The sequence below is a fragment of the Astyanax mexicanus genome, chromosome 24 (genome assembly GCF_023375975.1).
Source record: "Astyanax mexicanus isolate ESR-SI-001 chromosome 24, AstMex3_surface, whole genome shotgun sequence".
Lineage (NCBI taxonomy): Eukaryota > Metazoa > Chordata > Actinopteri > Characiformes > Acestrorhamphidae > Astyanax > Astyanax mexicanus.
The window spans coordinates 8,016,667-8,039,936 of NC_064431.1; the positions used below are offsets into that span (position 1 = coordinate 8,016,667).

Sequence of the window (23,270 nt, forward strand, 5' to 3'; positions counted from 1 at the left end):
TGTCATTTAGATGAATGAGGCTTTTGTTCATCAAGAGAGGTTACAGGTGTGTAAACCATTCAGTAGATTGCTTTCTCATTCGTGAATCCATTAATACCTGCATGAATATTTGCTTTCTGCTTTTGCTCTTTCTTTATATGTGTATACATCTTAATATGCACCAATCAGCCATAATATTAGGACATTAATATTAAGTCTGGGTGGAAGTGAACGGCATATAATGTGAATGATTTTCTTGTTACAGTAGCGTCTGTAAAGGGTTGGAATATAGATATACTGTAATTTATTTATAATAGATTATTATAGATTATAATAGAGTCTTTGATTCTTTGGTACCATTATGTTTTTAAGCATTAGCATTACATCGACTTTGTAAGTTGTTCATGGAATGCAATGGTCAGAACCTATAAAAAGTGTGCCAAATAAAGGAACTGCCAACAGGCACAAGGGAACCTAAACTACGTTGATACATTGGTGTGGAAAGTAAAGGCTATTTTTTGCATTCTAATCCCACAATCCCAAGTGCTGTTATAGCACAAGTTAATAAAAAGCCATGCCATAATTGGTTTTAGCTGATTCAAAGCACACAGGTTATCTGCACAAAACTAGGAAGTTTGTGTTAATTTGATGTCTGATTGGTGTATATAAATGTTAATCCATTTATTCTTTTTCATTTTTGTCACATCTTTTGTTTTTGAGGTCTGAGACACATTTTAATATGTTAATTTTGTTTATATACAGCTCTGGAAATAATAAGAGACCACTTAAAAATTATGAGTTTCTTTGATTTTACCAAATTGAAAACCTCTAGAATATAATCAAGAGGAAGATGGATGATCACAAGCCATCAAACCAAACTAAACTATTTGAATGTTTGCACCAGGAGTGGCATACAAGTATCCAAAAGCAGTGTGTAAGACTGGTGCAGGAGAACATGCCAAGATGTATGAAAACTGTGATCAAAAAACAGGGATATTCCACCAAATATTGATTTTTGAACTCTTAAAACTGGATGAATATGAACTTGTTTTCTTTGCATTATTTGAGGTTTAGAAGCACTGCAACTTTTTTTTTTATTTAACCATTTCTCATTTTCTGCAAATAAATGCTCTAAATGACAATATTTTTATTTGGAACTTGGGAGAAATGTTGTCTGTAGTTAGAATAAAACATATAGAATAAAACGTCAATGTTTATTTTATGTAAATATATACCTATGAATAGCAAAATTAGATAAACATATTCAGAAACTGAAGTGCTCTCTTAATTCTTTTTTCCAGAGCTGTATAGTTTTATATAAAGTATAAACTATAAAGGGGTATAAAGGGGCGTGTTGTAGAACATTCAGAAAAATATTTATATATAAAACACAATGGTCAAATATTATTAAATGCTTTTCATAAATCACCAAAATGCACTAACTAGACCTTTCTCAGAATAGCTGCTATTATTTTATATATTTTATCAACTTCTTGTAATTGGTCCAAATGTCTAAACCATCTAGAAAAGGGTTTTCCTGCTGCTAGTGTGCTGGACATAAATTCTAAAGGCCAATTTATACTTCTGCGTGCACCCTACACCCTAGCCTACATGTTGCCACCTACCCTGCGCCCTAGCCTAACCTGTTGCTGGATGTGCACCTCTCTAGAAATGTTACTGCGAGTCTTGTGATGCGGGCATGCACAGCTGTGATTGGTCTGTTGGGTCTCGTGTTCCCACCCACACTTTCCCACCTTTCACAGAACTCCGCTCCATACCGCATATGAATCGGCCTTAAGAGTTAAGACTTATTATAGTTTTATAATAGCTATTTAGTTTTTATATATATATATATATTTTTCCCCATTTTCTCCCAATTTGGATATGCAATTGTCCCACCCCCTTTGTGCGTTCCCATCACCGGTGACGCCCGTGACCCTTGGAGGATGCGGACGAGCACACGCCTCCTCCGACACGTATGAAGTCAATCACCCCTTTTTTCGAGCTGCTGCGGGTGAATCATTGCCTGAGTAGCCAGCGCGCTCGGAGGAAAGCACAGTGGATAGGTTCCGATTCATCCGCTCACAGACGCCTCGTGCCGCCCAGTGCCACCTTAAGTGTGATGGGGAGAGAGCGCCATCTACCCACCCCAGAGGGAGCAGAGCCAATTTTGCTCCCTCTAAGCACCGGCAGCTGATGGCAAAGCTGCATAAGCGGGGTTCGAACCTGCGACCTCCCGCTCATAGTGGCAGCGCATTAGACCACTTGACCACTCGGCGCATAGCTATTTAGTTTGAACCAAACAAGGTAGGTTTAGAAAGTTTCCAACCTAAAACCGCCTAATCTATTAGGTGTTTTTCTATCAGAAGAATACCTGCACGGATCTTTGTAATGTGATTTCAGTGGTTTTTATACACACATTTCCCATATTTACTCACTTGATTTGAGATAAGAAACCCTAAGTTTAAGTGTTTACTTACACATTTACTCCTCCAAATTACTTTAAACGGCATATTCCCTTAAGCCCGAAGAAAAAAAGTGCTTTATAATGCATCCATTTGCATCAGCGTGCGGTCGGATTGTTTGTTTATTGAACGTTTTGTTATGCTGCCTGCAGAATCTAATTATTTCACAGAGAAACTTGTCTAAAACAGTCGAATAAAACCCCGCCGCGAGGCAGTCCCCGGAGTGCGAATAGTGCTGAGACAGAATGTATGATACCCAGTAAGTGTGTTTATGTTCCCATTTATTCCTAAGAATTATACAGCCACCGTTCTCCCTATTGACTGCACACCCCCAGTAGACACTCAACCTGCTCACCTTATGCTTAAATAACAACAAATGCTCTGCAGCCCGGCGACTGTGCGCCTGACCTTTCAGAGCTGGCACATAAAAGCAGTTTGAAGGCACAGAGCTTTTGCACACAGGGAGGGAAGAGGAGCCACAGAGAAAGTGAGTGAAGAAAAGAGGCAGGGAGAAAAGAGAAAAGGAAAAATATAAGAGGAAGATGCACAGAGAGAAAAAAAGAGAAAGAGAAGCAGTGACTGCAGTGACTGCGAGCGAGACATATAGGGTGCTTTGGGAGCTGCTTACCCTTAATAACACTCTCTTGCCACAAATAGCTCCCCTCAACAAGCCCTTGTTGGCGAATTGGAAAGAGGAAATCATTCAAAACACCCTTCACACCTGCCAATGCTCAGAGGACTGGTGCAGCGGTGGCCGACCCCGGGAGAAGCTGCAGGGCTGGAACTCTTCAAAGACTTGCTTTGAACTCATGCTTTATTAATTATCTCAGACAAGGACAGTGCAATGACACATTTACGTCATGCTAAATCAGGTGAGAGAAACACACACACACTGTGTTTCCTGCTGTATGTTTCTCTACTTCAATCCAGTCCATACCAGCAATATATGAAAACTTAAACAAGAACTGCGGTGTAAAATGGACTTTTGGTGTAGTAAAACATGATAAAAAGTATCAACCTTTGTTAAATATCCCACCTCCGCTCTCCTACAGCTTTCAGAGATACAGTAATTTTGTGCTTTTTGCCCAGCACTTTGTACAACGTTCGTATCGGGGCATATTTTGCCAGATAAATTGTTTTCTACATCGTTATCCAGGGTCCACAACTCCTTGGTAGAATCTGGAGAGCCCTGACATTTAAAACGAGGCATTAATAACTTAAATGAAGTGCATAAATGAAGACAATATAAAGTATTTCAGCATGAAAACATGCTTTTGTAATGTTTAAAAGCATCCTGAAGTATTATTACAACTCTGCTGTTTATAAAAAACCAAACCATGTGAAAATCGGGTAAAAATTGGTAGAGTTGGGATTATTATAGGTGTATCAAACACCTTCCCCAGGGTAAATAAATGCATTTGGCACCGGCTGCTACAGCAGGAGGAAGGCTATGCAGAGTCTATGTATACATGTCTATGTCATAATCAGTACAGTGATGGCGGCACCCGGAGCTACAATTAAGCATTATGGGTTGTAGACAGTGTTTTTATTAAACTTCTTGTGCACTTTAAAACTTATTAATGCTTGATTTTAAATGTCAGAGCTTTCCGGATTCTACCAATGAGGTGTGGAGCTTTTTTGAACCTGGATAACAGTGTAAAAAGCGATTTTTCAGGGCAAAATAGTGCAGGGCAAAAAGCACAAAATTACTGTATCTTAGGAAGCTGTAGGAGAGTGGCGATGGGATATTCAACAAAGGTAAATACTTTTGATTATGTTTTACTACACCAAAGTCAAATTTAAACCGGAATTCGCATTTAACATAAAATGTTATGTTTTCAGAGCTTGTCTCAAAATGACATAATATCACCAAATCATTTTTTTTTTCAGTTAACACCTATATATGATATATGTCTGAACACTTCTGAAGCTTCTAAATTGACAAAAAAAAGATTATAGTCAAAAGAGCAGCGCTTTAAATGAAGTTTCAGTGTCTTCTTCATCAGCATCACTTGAGCTATCTTAAGTATATCACAGCAGTTCCAGTGAACTAATTGGACTAATTACAAAGAATGCATTTACTTTGAAAGTTTAACCCCAGCTTAAGTCTTAAATAACTATTATTAAACTGCTTTATAAACTATTTATAAAGCCCTTATAAAGGAGCTTCTTTTTAAAGTGGTACTAATAAATCATACTAAAATGGGATCAGCAATCAGAACTTTAATAAACAATTGTTTAACAATGTCAGGAAAAATACTAAATAGAATTCCTTATGGTAATCTTATGGACATCAAAAAATGTTTTCTGATATTATTTTTTTCTCAGAGTTTGCGATAGTTCTACCTGGGATTTCAATTTAAGATACTTTTTACCTTTCTGACCATCAGTTTATCATTATGCTCAATGCTATGAATAAATGCTATGCATAAAGAGATGACAAAAAGCATGCATAAATGAATAATATCCATCCAAAATATCCGTAAATTAATACCTTTTAAAACCATTTATTTTTTCCAAATATTTTCCAAATTTCTCCCAATTTAGCTAGTCCCACGCATTTATCTGCTAGTCAGCTGTATATCCCCTATCACTAGTGATGCCACAACACCAGGAAGGTGAAGACTAGCACACGCCTCCTCTGATACATGTGAAGTCAGCCACTGCCGAGTAGCATCACAGCGTGCTCAGAGGAAAGCGCAGCGACTCGGTTCCGATACATCAGCTCACAGACGCCATCACCCAAGAAGTGATTTGGAAAAAGAGCGCCATCTACCCACCCAGAGACAGCAAGGCCAATTGTGCTGAAATGATGGCAAGCCGCATGGCCAGGATTTGAATCAGCAATCTTTTGAACATAGTGGGAATGCATTAGACCACTGGAACACTCAACACCCAGATGTTTCAATTCTTAAACTGTCAACAGAATGGACATAATAATCACATTTTTACTTATACATTTAACTCAAATAGATCAATATAGAAGTGTTCATTATTACACAATAGTTCATTGTTGTCATTTTCCTAGACTTTCACCAGAGTGTGGCTCCAGAAGCAGGCAGCTGTTCATCATGGGGCTGCTTGTAGAGTGATTGAGGCACCCCATGCAATTCCCTCCATCATCGTTCTTCTTTCCGCTGTAATGGCGGACCCTTCAGACGCCCATTACAATTAGTAGACCATCTGGGACTTGTGTCATATCCCCCTGACCTCATCCCCAAAACAAATCCCAGCAATATCATCCCAGATACTCCATTCCAGTGTCTGCATTCCACAGCAAACAAACATGTTCCCGAATGAAGCCGCCCAATTTTGTACTGCTTAACCTTCAAATTTCCAGTGTGCAGCCACTCACACTGAGGGTCACTTCTGTCTGACCACTCAAGTAAATCAGGCTGGCCTCTTTTTTGGTATTTAAGGTTTATCAGCTGCTTTCTTTCTTTTTTTTCTTTCTTTTTTTTGTCAGATAGACTTGACCATGGCTCTCATTCACTGACATTCTTATTTTCTCTTGATGTTTTCACATAACAAGACACAGCTCTAAAAGAACAGTAAGAGACAACTTCAGTTTCTGAATCAGTTTCTCTGATTTTGCTATTTATAGGGTTATTCAAGCAGTTCAGCTTGGTGGTTTGATGGCTTGTGATCATCCATAGGCCTCTTGATTATATTTTAGATGTTTTCAATTTGGTAAAATCAAAGAAACTCATCATTTTTAAGTGGTCTCTTATTTTTTTTCCAGAGCTATAACCTACACCACTGAAAAAAATGTACTTTTATGAGATTTAAAACATGAAAAATTGCTTTAGTTTGTAGTGCTAAAAACATGTTTTGTTTTTCACTATGGGCTCTACATCGACTCTCCCAGCTGATGTTCTGAGTTTTAATTTTGGTCAGTTCCAAGAAGTAATGCACACTTCATCTTGAGAGACAATACAGGAACATTACAGAAGGCCAACAGGATTTAAGGTTTAATGTAGCATCCTGCTCCACCCTCAATCAATATGAGCGATAACCAACTAAAAGATGATTTGCAACCCCAAAAACGCTCTCTATCTCTATTCATCAATTAATAATGAAATTACAAAATAAGGCACTTTTATGTAAATATATTAAACAACCAAAAGTAGTGGTTGGTGTAATTTTTTTCTATTTTGTAATTCAAACAGGGCATCCAAACAAGTTAAAAGTTATTCTTGCAACATGAAAGCCCGCACTCAATAAGAAGCAAGAGTTTGGCTTTACTTTAACCCCTCTTATTTCAAGGCAGACGTGTTTCGACTCATGCCGTCCTCAATGCCCTTTACACTCAATACAATCACATGACCTCAAATACTCACATGGCATGTCACATGACCCCCACATAACATTTTAAAAAGGGAAAATTTTGGGATTCATACTTTGGGCACCCTGTCACCAGGTGGGATGAATGATGAATTTAATCTTACATGTTCTTTTAAACAGATGTTTTGGGATGTGTTGTAAATTATTGTACATAGGTTCTTTTAATATTTATGATGTTATTTTGCCAGTTGGGGTCCAGAGGATCATGTGAGGGTCATGTGACATGCCATGTAAGAATTTAAGATCATGTGATTGTATTGAATGTAGTGCCCGGATCAGACTAAACGATTTTAGTCCAATTTTGACCCCATTTTGTCGGAGCCGAATTTCAGTGTCGTGAGTGTCAAAGGTCCGTGTAGTGAAACATAGTCAAAGAGTAGTAGTAATTTGACGTGAGCGACGCTGTCGGAACGCCTGGCGGAAAGACTAGCAGGTTAGAATTTTTTTTATTTTATCGCCTAGTTTGATATGCTCAATGGCACTAACCAATATGAAGACAAATCGTTCTGTGGCGCACAGATGTAAACATGGGAAAAGAAAGCAGGACGTCGCTCCTGCAGTTCGCTGGAGCAGAGAAACAAAAAAAATTTTTTTTTGAGCTGTGGCAACAATACCCCTGCCTTTATTCTGTTTATTCTTTCTTTATTTATTCTGTTTATTCCTTTATTCCGTTTACAGGCACTGAAACCTAAAGCCAAAGTACCTGTATCTTTACCTCAGGTTCTTTTTGGAGTAAGTTACACACAGCCCGTGATGTCCTCTTTGGGTCACTCACTTTTTGCGTTTTTTTTTTTTTTTCTGAGCACAAAAGAGCTACCATCACGCAAAGCGCTTCTGAAGCTATAACCTCCAGATTCGCGCCCCCCCCCCCCCCCCCCGTGACGACCTACGAAATCACGCAAGTACGTGGACGATGATTGGTCGGTGACTAACGTATAGTGTTGTCAGTTCCCCGACATAATGGCATAGTGAACATTGTGAGGGAAAAAATGTCGCGTAGTCTGAGCTTGGCATAAAGGGCATTGAGGACGGCATGAGCTAAAACACATCCGCCTTGGAATAAAAGGAGTTAAACAGCTAAACTCTTGCTTCTTATTGAGTGCGGGGCTTCTGTGATCCATGAAGCACAAACACACCAGACAGTTCTGGGAGAGAGCAGTGCATAGTCATTCAGCATTTAAACTGAATGTTTAAAGCAACCTTTAAAAATCTGTGTGTCATGATCAACCATTACACAACAGGCACAAAGTGATTTGGAAAGAAATGGTTCAATTTCCTCCTCCTTAACTTCATCTTCAGCTCTCTATTTCTTGCACCCAAGCAATCATAGTCAAGGTCACTGCTTTCTGACCACTCACACAAAGTGAAGTGTGTTTTTTTAGTATTTTTGTTGGGTTTTTTGGTTGTTGTTTTTTTTGTATTTTTAAAGTAGACTCTGACCATAGCTTTAATTCACTGGTGGAGTGCTCTTGTGATTTTTGATTTTTCAAAGGCCCAATTTGCTGGACCAATGAGGAGGCTGATTGTGGCTCTCTCTCTCCCCATGAGCAGAGCACAGTGGTCCCTCTAAACAGACCACTAAAGGCTCAAACCAGTAATGGCACAGCAAAGTCAAGTGCAGGTGCTGGAGAGCCGTGGTGCATGCAGGGCACACCGCACAACAAATACACCACTCTGAGCACCTGGACAAGGAGGTATTTCAAGGGCCACTTGTTCCACTTGTGCCCAGGGATGTGAACAAGCACATTAACCTAGCAATCATATGAAAAACACATGAGATTATTCTAAAATGGCAGTTGTTCTGGGTCCAAGATATAGCATACCAGATTCTGACCGCTAGCACATATGCACTGGAGATTAAGGGTGTTTTCACACTAGCCTTTTTTCCCCAGACCACGAAATCAGTGGTCTGGGGTTCGCTTCTAGAGCAATCGGTGCAAGCCAGGAGTACAAGCTATCCAAACCCGGGTCTGAGTGGGAGAATTTTACTGTTATGTTTATGGTAAATTAGCTAATATGTCAATATTAGTATTTTAAAAGGTATCAAAAAGCAGTGTGTAAGACTGCTGGAGGAGAACATGCCAATATGCGTAAAACTGTGATTTAAAACCAGGTTATTGCACCAAAAATTGATTTCTGAACTCTTAAAACTTTATGAATATGAACTTCTTTTCTTTGCATTATTTGAGGTCTGAAAGCTCTGCATCTTTTTTGTTATTTCAGCCATTTCTCATTTTCTGCAAATAAATGCTCTAAATGACAATATTTTTATTTGGAATTTGAGAGAAATGTTGTCCGTAGCATATTCCAGAGTTTTATATGTATATCCATATATACATATATATATATGTTTAAATATAACTAAACAGAAAACAGAATCATGAACAGTTGGTCTGCAGGTTTAGGTTCAGCAACAGTATGTACTGAAAGAATGAGGTCAGCTGACTACCTGAATATACTGAATATAGACCAGGTTATTCCATCAATGGATTTTTTCTTCCCGGATGGCACGGGCATAATCCAAGATGACAATGTCAGGATTCATGAGGCTGGAATTGTGAAAGAGTTCAGGGTTCAGGGAGCATGAGATCATTATTTTCACACATGGATTGAGAGAGAGTTCACCACAGAGTCCAGATCTTAACCTCATTGAGAATATTTGGGATGTGCTGGATGGAGAAGAGCTGCTTTGTGCAGTGGTCAGACTCTACCATCATCAATGCTGCTGCAAGATCTTGGTGAAAAATTAATGCAGCACTGGATTGAAATAAATCTTGTGACATTGCAGAAGCTGATTGAAACAATGCCACAGTTAATGTGACAAAGAAATCAAAGCTTTTCTTTTTTAGCCAGGTACTGTATGTCTCAGGAATACAGCACAGAAGGCATTACCGCCCACAGTGGACAGTGCAGTGGGTGGTAATGATTTTGTCTGAACTGTGCAAACAGACCAGCCATGCAACTCTGGCTAAAACTCGGTTTGTACAGTGTTCTTTAGCATGTCAGTTGACATGTCTACACCACAGCATGGATTAAGTGTGGACACATAATGTGTACTACCTTCCAACAAATAAAAATACACTTATTTAACTTATCTTAACTTCAAACTGAGTGCTAATTTGATGTATTTGCTTTCATTTTCTGATGTTTAAAAGTAAAGACTTACAATGTTTTCAAATTGCAGCAATATAAATCCCTTTTGACTACTTTAGTACATTTCTGTTTGTTGTTTTTCGTTTAGTTGTAAAATAAGACTCCAGTTTTCTTCTCTTGTTGGAATAAAACAGTGGAAATAGCGAAAGCCTCCTCTGCGCCTTCCTACGCCCAGTTGGCGTTGTTCAATATCTTTGTGAAACAAAACGTTTTCCCACACTAAATGGCTTCCTTAACGCGAGACGTCCTCCGGGGAGCGGCGCTTCACACATCTCGGGGGAGTGTGTGTGTGTGCGCAGCTGCCAGAGAGTGTGTGTGACAGACTTTAAGACGTGACTCTCACCTTGAATGAGCGAAAAGCACTTAAGACTTATCTCTGCCACTTCGCCAGATCTTCTCCCATTTTCTCATCCATTTCCTCCATCGCAGATCGTTCGCTTTTCATTTCAGCCCCAGATGTTCCAATCTTGATACTGTTTTTGTAATGGAACCCTGAGGGCACAGAGGCCCATATCAACGAGACCGGAGACGGGGGAAAATTCAGTCACATTCAACCATTTCATACCATATTTTCATACTACATTAGAACGTAATAACAATGGTTTCTAGACCGTCTGCAGCTGCTGGATGACTGGATTTGTGCATGTAGAGTACCACAGGTTCCTGTACTGGTAGACCTTTGCCTAAGGAGATGTTTGAAAAGTTTCCAGTGCTTAGACTTTTTAGTTTGAAGTCGGATCACTCACATTGCTCACTGTAATTCCTGACAATATATAGCCCAGAACTTTTTCAGACATTTCCCAGTGGAGCTGTATAGGAGTATGAGTATAGGAGTTTAGCATAGTGTAGGGAGTATAGGGTAGTATAAGTATTATGAAGAGTAATGGGTAGTATAGGGAGTTTAGGATAGTATAGATAGTATAGGTAGTATAGGGTAGCAGGAATTATGTGGACAGTTTAGGGTTGGATTGGGTTGTATACAGGTTATAAGGTAGTATAGAGGAGAATGTGGTAGTATGCATAGTAACATAGCATAGTGTGGGATTGATAAGATAGTATAGGGAGTATGTGTAATATAGAGCAGTATAGGGTAGTATATGGAGTATGTGAATTATTGGGTAAAATAGGGAATATAGGTTAGCATAGAGATTGTTGGCTAGTGTACGTATTATGTGGAGTATATGGGAGTATAAGCAGTATCTGTACCCTAGGTTAGTATGTGAGGAATAGGGTAGTGTAGGAAGTATAGGCTAGTATAAGGATTATGAAGAGTTTATGGTAATGTAGGGAGTATAGGGTAGTATAAGGATTATGAAGAGTATATGGTAATGTAGGGAGTATAGGGTAGTATAATGAGTATGTGGATTATAGAGTAATGTAGGGATTTTTTAAATAGTTTATTTAACAGGGACAGTGTACATTAATTAGCATTACTGTAAAATGCACCAGAATTAGTCAAAAGGCTATTTTTCATCCGTTGTCTCTGGACAGATCTTGAGATTGTCTACCTAAAAACAACATGAAGATTACAATGAACAATGCAAATATAAAAGAACAATAAAACAGATATAACACAGTGTATAGGTTTGCGAAAATACAGCAGTAGCTGAAAAGACAATCTAACTAAAGATACTTTTCCCAAAGTATCAGAAACACAAGTGGCATCAGGGTTGGGGACCTCTATTATAAGGTAGTATAAGGATTATGTGGAGTATATGGTAATGTAGGGATCAGAGGGTGGTATAAGGAGTAAGTGGAATATAGGGTAATATAGGGAATATAGATTATTATAAGGGTTATGTAGAGTATAGGGTAGTAAATGAAATATGCAGAATATAAGGTAGTGTAGGCAATATAGGAGAGTATAGGGAATATAGACTAGTATAAGGGTTATGTGGAGTATAGAAGGGGTGTAACGGTACAGAAAATGAACACTTCAGTATAAACCCCACGGTTCGGTAAGTTTTTGATATGTTTTCGGTATGTTTTTGGGACGTTTTCGGTACAGTTGGTGGGAAAAATAAAGAGTCTGAGCATTCTGTATAGCCTCACCTTTATTACCTTCATAACAACAGTGGAACTTCATTATAATCATGTTTTGTTTTTTGGGATGGAATGGCTCTTTTATTAAATGCTTTAAACCAGGCTTTTCTCCTACTCTCATCGTGAGAGAATTCATCTTTTAGCTCTTGATTGAACAAACAACCAATGAGCCTGATTGTGGCACTTTACTAAGAACAAAAACAACAGCATTACTTTAACTGATTAAACTACAAATATTTTTCCTAAGGATTACTGGATGCAATTCAGTGTTTGAGTTCTTTTCAAGAAATATCAGCATTAGATTGGCAAAATCAAATTATATTAGTGGTGTCCATTACTTAAAAATGAACTAAAATCATGATTATTTTTTTAAGCCTGGAATGTCCCAGTATTAGTGTAAGGAGACAGTAATAATAGTGTAGTGTGGTTTAGGTCTGGCGGAGAGAGAGAGAGAGCAAGCGAGTAAGAGAGTGATAGATAGAGACAGACAGATGTTGCAAAAGAAACAGAGAGAGAGCGAGAGACAGACAGACCGATGGTGCAAGTGAAAGAAAGAGCAAGAGCGAGGGAAATAGAGAGAGAGAAACAGTACAAGCGCCTAACCCTGCGTTCACACCTGGAAAGCAAAAGGCAGCGGTGTGTGGACAGTGTGAATGATCTGCATTTCTGTGTACGCTCTCTGCTTGTGTGCTCCAGCTTCTCAGCACAGGCTATGGGCTAGGTCAATAGCGAGTTCCTAATAACAACAGTGCTACAGCTACACTTTCCGGGTTACGCTCACTGGTTCCACAAGTCTCCTATAGACTGCCTGTGTACCGTGTATTCTGCGTGCGTTTACTCAGTGGGTTTAAATGATAAAACACATTTATCATAATTTTTTTCTTCATCTAGAGCTATCTCTAGAATCCATTCCACTTGATCGATAGGATAATGCACATACTGCTGAAAGTCCACTCCAAATGATCAGTGCAGTCAGTGCATAGGCAGTAAAAGTACAGGCTGCTGGAAACTAGAAGAGGTAACATCAGCCCCATTGCCATCTCAAAATGTCCAGCTATTGCTAAAACCTTATTCTTTTGTTACATACCTCCAAAATTAACTCTAGGCCATTGTAAATTAATGTAAAACAATTAAATAAGTAACAGGAAGGTATTCACAAAATAAAAAGTGAACCCACAATGTCATAGCACTGGGTTTAGAAACAGTTAGAACTGTTACATTGCACTATTTTACACTAATAACTACACTATAATACAGCAAAGACAGGTACAGGAGGAAGCTGTAAGTACTTTTAAATAATAAATAAGAAAAAATAAGAGTTTTGTGTTCTTATCGCAGTTGGGCAGGAAACTAGCTTGTTTGTGCTTTTTGTTCGTTTGTGTTTTGCCATTTAGCTCAAGTTAACACTAACATGTGGTAAACACTCAGCGAATACATGTGGTGTGGCCAGCAACAGCTTATTTACATAAAAATGACAGGGGCCTTAAACGGCTCATTCTTAATGAGAGTGATTTTGTGTAAAGAACTTCAAAAAACATGTTTTGTATAGTCTGTAGACCAATTCTGACTTGTGTTGAAACAGGTTAAATATGTCTTTGATTCTAATATTAAATGCATCAGTATCGGCAAATACAAAAACACACAAAACCAGTATCTATTCATCCTTAGAAGAGTCCAATGATTTTCACATTTTAGTCACTGTAGAGTGTCAGTTAGCGGTGTTAGTACTCTCTAGAGTTTAATGTCAGAAATAAGGTTTCCCACTCCTCATCCATAAACCGTGAGTCGCTGTCAGATGTACTGTGTATTTACAGAAAGGCTGTAATTGAAAAACCCCAGACAAGCCCGAGCGCCAGCAATCTTGGGATTTGACTTGAGCCTAATGTTTGTCTGCCGTGTGATGGATGGATGAGACAGCGGTTTGGAGCCCAGTAGATAATTCATTACTCGTCCCACTGGCTGTCTGACACCGGACCTTTCTGCCCACACAGAAAGCACGACTGGCCCGGATAAGAATAGCCAAGAAGGGCAGCTCCAACGCCTACCTGCAGAGCAAACGCAACGGCCTCCTGAACGAGCTGCTGGATCTGACGGTGAGTACCTGTCCGCCTCCTAGGAACGGTGTAAAACAAACCCTTCCCTGTGTGTGTTTGTATGTTAATAAACTATGAAAGTCACACAGCACTCACCTAAAAAACAACAACACAGTGGTACATGCTAATAAAAACCAATATAATTGTATAGTTTTATGAACTGTGGCGCATTAAGCGACACTAGTAAGGAACAAAGGTGTTGCCATGTTTTCCTTCTAATTCAGCAGGTCTTGCTGCTGGGTGATGGTGGTGCTGGAGGGGGATAGCTAAGCTAAGTAAAGCTAAGCTAAGTAACCAAAACTGTAATTCTTCTTTTTTTTTTTTTTCAAAGTCAAACAAGCACTAGATGTTAATCTACACAAATTTCTCTCCTGAAAACTGTTTATTTGGGTGAGTAAAGCACTTCCCTTTATTTACAATGAGCTTCAATTTCCAGATTTCCACTGATGCTCGGTGCAGCAGTATTAGCATTAGTGGCTAACTGCAAGCGCTCTCTGCAATTAGTGCTAGTAAATGCCTCCCGTCAGAGTGTTCCAGTAAGCCAGGGCAACATTAGCTAGTGGTTCGTCCCACGTAGCTTGTTTAACACAGTAAATACGCAGGCTACAAGCCGATTATACACACCTCTAAATGGCAAAAGAGCTGGCGCTTAGTGTGGTAAGCGGCTAATGCTAATACTCCTGAATGATAAAATTCATACATAAGACACACTGATATTTTTTGTGAAAATTAAAAGATTTTAAGTGCAACTTATAGTGCAATAAATACAGTACTTTGCATGGAATAACAATTTAATTTTGAAAAATTAATTCTGTTGTGCCGCTTAGGTTTAGAAATCTTTTTTTATGATAGGCTTTACCTCATACAAAATTAAGTTGGACAATTTTCCGCGGCCAATCAGGTTCAGGCTGATGAGGTGTAAGCATAGTTACATGTTAACAATTCATATAATAACTGTGTAACTACTGGTAAAGTACATATTATAACAGATTGATTACAGTAATACAAGTCATTTAAATTACACATATATATATATATATATATATATATATATATATATATATATATATATATATATATATATATATATATATATATATACAGTTGTGGTCAAAAGTTTACATACACTTGTAAAAAACATAATGTTATGGCTGTCTTGAGTTTTCAATAAGTTCTACAACTCTTATTTTTCTGTGATAGAGTGATCGGAACACATACATGTTTGTCACAAAAAACAGTCATAAAATTTGGTTCTTTCATAAATTTATTGTGGGTCTGCTGAAAATGTCACCAAATCTGCTGGGTCAAAAATATACATACAGCAACAAAATTTGTCAATTTTGGTGATGTAGCGAGTTGTGTCAATCAAATTAGCTTCATGTCATGGCCTCTTCACTTCTTGTAAGTGATTCTGATTGACTACAGCTGTTGACTTCTCATGAGCCCATTTAAATAGGGCTCATTTGACCCAGTGATTAGACTCAGCTACAAAAGCTACAATGGGAAAGTCAAAGGAACTCAGTGTGGATCTGAAAAAGCGAATTATTGACTTGAACAAGTCAGGGAAGTCACTTGGAGCCATTTCAAAGCAGCTACAGGTCCCAAGAGCAACTGTGCAGACAATTATACGCAAGTATAAAGTGCATGGAACAGTTGTGTCACTGCCACGATCAGGAAGAAAACGCAAGCTATCACATGCTGCCGAGAGGAGATTGGTCAGGATGGTCAAGAGTCAACCAAGAATCACCAAGAAGCAGGTCTGCAAGGATTTGGAAGCTGATGGAACACAGGTGTCAGTCTCCACAGTCAAGCGTGTTTTACATCGTCATGGACTGAGAGGCTGCCGTGCAAGAAAGAAGCCCTTGCTCCAGAAAAGGCACCTTAAGACTCGGCTGAAGTTTGCTGCTGATCACATGGACAAAGATAAAACCTTCTGGAGGAAAGTTCTCTGGTCAGACGAAACAAAAATTGAGCTGTTTGGCCACAACACCCAGCAATATGTTTGGAGGAGAAAAGGTGAGGCCTTTAATCCCAGGAACACCATGCCTACTGTCAAGCATGGTGGTGGTAGTATTATGCTCTGGGGATGTTTTGCTGCCAGTGGAACTGGTTCTTTGCAGAAAGTAAATGGTGTAATGAAGAAGGAGGATTACCTCCAAATTCTGCAGGAAAACTTAAAACCATCAGCCCGAAGGTTGGGTCTTGGGCGCAGTTGGGTGTTCCAACAAGACAATGACCCAAAACACACATCAAAAGTGGTAAAGGAATGGCTAAACTAGGCTAGAATTAAGGTTTTAGAATGGCCTTCCCAAAGTCCTGACTTAAACCCCATTGAGAACATGTGGACAGTGCTAAAGAAACGGGTTCATGCAAGAAAACCATCACATTTAGCTGAACTGCACCAATTCTGTCAAGAAGAGTGGTCAAACATTCGACCTGAAGCTTGCCAGGAGCTTGTGGATGGCTACCAAAAGCGCCTAGTTGCCGTGAAAATGGCCAAGGGACATGTAACCAAATACTAATGTTGCTGTATGTATATTTTTGACCCAGCAGATTTGGTGACATTTTCAGCAGACCCACAATAAATTTATGAAAGAACCAAATTTTATGACTGTTTTTTGTGACAAACATGTATGTGTTCCGATCACTCTATCACAGAAAAATAAGAGTTGTAGAACTTATTGAAAACTCAAGACAGCCACAACATGATGTTTTTTTACAAGTGTATGTAAACTTTTGACCACAACTGTATATATCCTGTATATATCAGTGTTAGTTAGCCACCACACTAACCTAGCAACAGTGCAGAGCTTACAGCGCAGCTACAAACAGAGCAGAAATGGAACTATGTTAAAATCTTTCAATAAACAGCAATAATGGAACTGTGGTATAATCGCAATAATACACTCGAGTTTCATGCTATAACGGGTAATATTGGCATATATTACACATTATAGAATAAACCTTAAGTGTATTATTGCTCAAATTAAAATAAAAGATTTCTAATGCCAGGCCTAACGTGCAGTGGTCGTCTTGACTCTTCCAAATCCCTCTGCCTGTGGCACGGTTTTATTGTACTCTACTGATGCTCCCGTACTCTGTGAGAAACCAGGACAGATTAACTCGCACTCACCTCCATCCTAATTAGAAGCACCGACTTAAAAAGTTTCATCTGTCTGCGTGCAAACGTCCTGCAATCAGCCTTTCTCTCTGACCTCGCCTGCCTTGACTTTCTGTACGCGCTGCCTGAGATTAAAGCCAGTTAAAATCATACCGCCAATTAAAACTCATTAACGTTGATGTGAGAAAAAGTTATCTCAGCTTTTTTAGCCATAAAAGGGGGCATACTTAATGGGGGCATTTTATGCACAACGTTGAAGTTCTGCTGGGTGAGAACCTTAAACAGTACATATAAAAATTGTACAGCAGACTTCGTCTGAGGGAGGGATCTGTACCTACTGTCTGTAGCAAGTTAGCAGATTAGGGAGAATAAGAGCAAGTACTTTCTTCTATCACAATTAAATATGAACTAGCTTGTTTGTGTTGTTCTATTTCACACAAGTTAACACTAATGTGTGGTAAATGCTCAGAGTAACCATGGGGCAAGGCCAGCAACAGCTTATTTGCATAAAAGTGACAGAGCTCTTAAATGGCTTGTTCTCAAAGGGACTGAAACTAGCGAGATCAGAGCTAGTGAGATCTGTTTTTTTAGATTTTGTGTAAAGAAATGTATGAAAATGTTTTGTGTAGCCCATAAACATATTACTAACTTGATGTAAATAGAGATATAATATGTCTCTTTTAAAGTCTGGCTTTCACTATTTGCTCGGTCCCCTCAGTGCCTTTGTGCATAACAATCTCTATGATGGCAGACAGCCACATATGCTGTCATATCAGGCAGCGTTCTCTATTCACAAGTAAAAGAGTTCTGCCCAAGGTGTCAGGAGGCAGTCATCCCACCGGCGCAGGCGGCTTCGTCTCTGTTTTGTGGCCGATTTTCCTACAAGCAGTTGTGATGAAGCTGTCAGAGATTGGCACATGGAATTACAGGCATGTCATCCCCGTCACTTGCCACTGCACGGGAGAAATGCACAAGGTCTTGGGAGACTGAAATCTGTTTGGAAAGAAAGTTGCTGCTGTGGCCTTGTTACGCTCCTTTAGATTCTTACACAGACGTCAGGGCCGCGGCTGAGGCGTCCATTGTTATTCACTCACTGCCGCACAAACTCACCCATACAGCCAGAGGCCACTTTTAGTTAGGGAGCGAGTTGGTAATGAATTTCTTTGGCGACTTTTGAATAAAAATACATAGCGGTAAAAGGTGAGCTGTGTGACAAAAATATCACTGAATAATATTTGAAAACATTTTCATGGAACGTCAGGCCACATTTCAGTGTCAATAAAATTTTAGTAAATTTTACAAGCTTATTCCTTTTAGTACCAGTCAAAAGTTTCGTCACACCATAAATTAAGTAGTTTTTCATAATTTAAAAATGTCCATTATTAATGTAGATTAATAAGTCTTCTAAATTAAAAAAGAAAATATATGCAATTGTTTATTAAACAAAAAAGTGTTAAACAAACTAGAATATGTTTTATGTTTTAAATTCTTCAATGTAGTCACCTGAAATGCAGGTTTTCAGTTAACAGCTGTGCTGAACTCATCAAGAGTTAATTACATGAATTACTTGATTACTTGAGAGCATCAGTTGTAAAGTAGTGAAGAGGTAGAGTTACAGGTATACAATGAATAGTGAATATTTAAATAATGTTCTAATCCATGTTATGAGAAGCAAGAACTACTCAACTAAATAAATAATAAATTACTATAAGAAATAAAAATCAGTCAATCTAAAAATTTCAGCACTTTGCAAGTATCCTCAATAGTGATGGGAATTCCGGCTCTTTCTAGGGAGTCGGTTCTTCTGGCTCAGCTCACTAAGAAGAGCCGGGTCTTTCAGCTCCAAAGTGGCCCCTTAGATTTTTTGGGCTTCTTAAATCAATTTATTATTACCAAATTATGCGTAAAATGATTTACTAGTGTGAAAACATACATTATATGAAAGATGTATTATTTATATGGCTTTTGTTACATAAAAATAAATTATGAAATACAAAAACAAAGGCCCATCTCAAATAAACAAACAGGTCCGATCTCTAAATGTGTATATTATTTGCAACAATATACAGTAAAACAAAAGGCAAACAAAAAAAGCATCCAGGTGATGTTTTTTTGCAAACTTTAGCAAAGATTGACATTCAAAAAGGGGGTTATTCTGTTATGATCTGCCCTGTTTCGGAAGACGGGGCCAGATGTTGCTATAATACACAGTTTATGTGACTTGTTGAATGCTCCTTTTATCAATCAGAAAGTGAATTTTATGTTCTATTGTATCTAAACTCCTGCTAGACTTTTTTTTCTTTCTTTTTGAAGAAATCTAACACCTCTCTAAATATGAACATTTGATATCTCCTTACTGGACTTTTAAAATCCTTTAGAAAGGCTAAAATAAGAATAAGAAATGCCTAAAATTGTAAGAATTTATGATGAGCTTTCACTGGCTTCTAGTTAATATTTGTCTATTTTTCTTAATGTACTTAATGTATATTTTATGGTGTGTTCTATAGTGGTTTATATGTATCATCTTGAAACTTTAAATTAAAGTTTAAATATATATAGAAAAGTTTCCACAGCATGATAACCAATAATTACACTTTATAGTGTAAAACAGAACCAAAAACGTAAAAATATTTTTCAAAGTGAACTGAATCACTTTAGCGTGATTCAGTAGTGTTATATATATTTTTATTTCTAGTTTCTGTATTTACTGCTGTTCATATGGAACCTCTACACACTTCTTATCTATTACAGTTTATATTCAATCAACTGCTGGGAAAATTTCTCATCCACATGTTCTCTAAATTTTAATATTAAAATATTAAACAAAAGCTTAAAATTTCCAGTATCTGTCTTTTAGATATTCTTCATTTCCCGGGATAGACAGCAGCTGGTGTTATTGTACAGTACATATAGTAAATAAATATTATATAATATATGTGTGTGTATCTGTGTTTCTCAGAGTTCAGAAGAGGAGGAGCAGCACATGAATAAAACCTCCTCGCTGTTGGAGAGCCAACACCACCACCTACTGCACTGCCTGGAGAAAACTACTGTGAGTCTGAACACCACCCTCACACAGCCGTGTACATGTTCTGTCTGATATTACATCCACACAAAGCCAGAATCCAGAATGTTCTCATACATACTAGTGCTTCTATTTTAATTAAGTTCAAAATGTGACACTCATATATTATATAGATGTATTACATACAGAGTGATCTATTTGAAGCGTTTATTTATTTTATTGTTGATGATCATGGCTTACAGCCAATGAAAACCCCAAAAATCAGTGTCTCAGAAAATTAGAATATTATATAAGACCAATTAGTACTTTTAGCAGTGTGGGCAGTGTGCCAATCCTGCTGGAAAATAAAATCCACATCTCCATAAAAGCATAAAAGTTGTGATCAGAGGGGAGCATGAAGTGCTGTAAGATTTTGTGGGAAAACAAAACTGCACTGACTTTAGACTTGATAATAAAACACAGTGGATCAACACCAGCAGATGACATGTCTCTCCAAACCATCACTGATCATCAGTAAATTTTACATTTTATTTGTAAATCAAGGGATCAGAGTCTGGAGGAAGAGTGGAGAGACACACAGTCCAAACTGCTCGAGGTCTAGTGTGAAGTTTCTACAATCAGTGATGGTTTGGGGAGACATGTCTGTCATCTGCTGGTGTTGATCCACTGTGTTTTATTATCAAGTTCAAAGTCAGTGCAGTGTTTTCCCACAAAATCTTACAGCACTTTATGATTCCCTCTGATGACAAATAGGCTAAAAGTTCTTATATAGAGGCATATATTTAGCCCCAATAAATCACTTTTTACATCGTTATCCACCTTAAGGTAGCTTCACACGTCCTTGGTAGAATCCAGAGTGCCCTGACATTTAAATCCAGGCATTAATAACTTTAAAAGTGCACAAGAAGCTTATTAAAAACACTGTTTACATCCCATAATTCTAGCTCCATATATATATATATATACGTAGACTCCGCATAGCCTGCCTCCTGGCGCCCGCTGCTACACTCTATGTATATATGTCTGTCCTTGTCAGTACAGTGACGGCGGCACTCGAAGCTGAAGCTAGCATTATGGGATGTAAACAGTGGTTCTTAATATTCTTAATACGCTTCTTGTGCACTTTTTAAGTTATTAATGCCTCAATTTATCAGGGGGAAATTATGCCCCAATACGGTCGTTGTATAGAGTTCTAGGCAAAAAACACAAAATAACTGTATTTTCCAAAGCTGTAGTAAAGTGGAGGTGGGATTTTTTTTTATCATGTTTTACTACACCAAAAGTTAATTTTAAACCGGAGCTCTTCTTTAACATACAGGTTTACCTATGTTTTCCACTAGCACCATGAGGTTTTTTATGGTTGTTCTTGATGAAGACATTAATTATTTAAATGTATTTATTATTTTAGGTACATTATATTTGTCATTACTCTTGACATAGATGAAGATCAGATCAAATTTTATGACACATTTATGCAGAAAACCATGGCATTCCAAAGGGTTTACATACGTTTTCTTGCCCTTGTATTCTACAAACCGACAAAATCAGAATAATGTCCAAATCAAAAGCATGAAAAATCGACAAATGTTGGATGAAACAAGTTTTGCATATTCTATAGACAGAATAAACACAGTTAAATGCATAAAACAAACTTAATTATCATACTCTACATGAAATTAAGCAAAATACAGATATAAAACAGTCTCAAAAAAGGTTACTTTTTACACGAAACAGAAAAAAAATATGCACACACTCTTAAAACAAAAATAAAATAATACACTTCTGTCTGTCGCCCCTCAGGCTCATGAGTTTGTGGACGAGCAGCTGTATGAGCAGAACTGTGTAGAGGGAGCTCAGTTTTCCAGAAGCCCGTCTCTGTCCAGTCAGGACGGCTTCACCGGCACCTGCTGCACCCGCCGCTCTCGCAAGAGGATCCCCCTGCCCAACGCCAGCCTGTCCACCACACACACCCACACCCACACACAGGGCCTGCAGGAGCTCAGCGCCATCCACATCCAGTGTGGAGACCAGCCCAGCCTCAGCACAAGGTCAGTGAGCAGGTTCACCTCACTGCAGTGACCCTATTATACCCTAGAGGGTGCTGTAGCTGTGTGATCAGACCCCACACACTCTATACTGTTTGCCTGTAAATACTATTGTTACCGTATATGTATATAAAGTGGCATGAAAAAGTATTCCCCCCCCCAACAGATTTATTTTGTATACTGATATTTTTCCTATTATCTTTAATATCAGAAAAAGATAACCTTAGTAAATATAAAAAACACTTTTTAAATGATAATTCTATTTATTATTGGGAAAAAAAAACTATCCAAACCAATTTCGCCCTGTGTGAAAAAGTGTTTGCACCCTAAACCTAATAACTTGGTTGTGCCACCCTTGGCGGCAACAACTGCAATCAAGCTTTACCAATAACTGGCAATATGTGGAGGAATTTTGGCTCACTATTCTGTACAGAATTGTTTTAAGTTAGACATATTACATGTTTTTTTCAGCATAAACATCCTGTTTAAGATCATTCACAGCATCTCAATCAGATTTTGACTAGGTCACTCCAAAAACTTCCTTCAACCATTCAGAGGTGAACTTGTTTGTGTGCTTTGGGTCATTGTCCTGCTGCAGAATCCAAGAACACATGAGCTTGAGGTCATAAACAGATGGCCGGATATTCTTCTTCAGGATTGTCTGGTAGACAGCAGAATTCCTGGTTTCATCTATTACAGCAAGTTGTCCAGACCCTGAAGCAGCCCCAGGCCATCACACTACCACCACCATGTTTTACATTCAGTATGATGTTCTTTTTCTGAAATTATGTGTTAATTTTACGACGTATTTTACGTTTACGATGTAACGGAACACACACCTTCCAAAAAGTTCCACTTTTGTCATGTCAGTAAAAAAAATATTTACTCAAAGTTCTGGAGATCATCAAGATGTTTGTTGGCAAATGTGAGACGATCGTTGTCAGCAGTGTTTTTTTATCTTAGAAACTCTCCCATGGAGACCATTTTCACCCAGTCTCTTTC

At 38.3% G+C, this 23,270-nt stretch overlaps 1 protein-coding gene across 2 annotated transcripts in view; it reads left to right on the plus strand.

Moving 5' to 3' along the window:
- LOC103023694 (potassium voltage-gated channel subfamily D member 3) overlaps positions 1–23,270 on the plus strand; it is a 207,954-nt gene that overhangs the window by 179,197 nt on the left and 5,487 nt on the right. For both annotated transcript variants that reach the window (XM_007228511.3, XM_007228510.3), the window contains exons 4-6: positions 13,976–14,077; positions 20,158–20,250; positions 22,024–22,271. In XM_007228511.3, the coding sequence (XP_007228573.1) occupies positions 13,976–14,077; positions 20,158–20,250; positions 22,024–22,271 (443 nt within the window). The remainder of the gene's footprint in view (positions 1–13,975; positions 14,078–20,157; positions 20,251–22,023; positions 22,272–23,270) is intronic.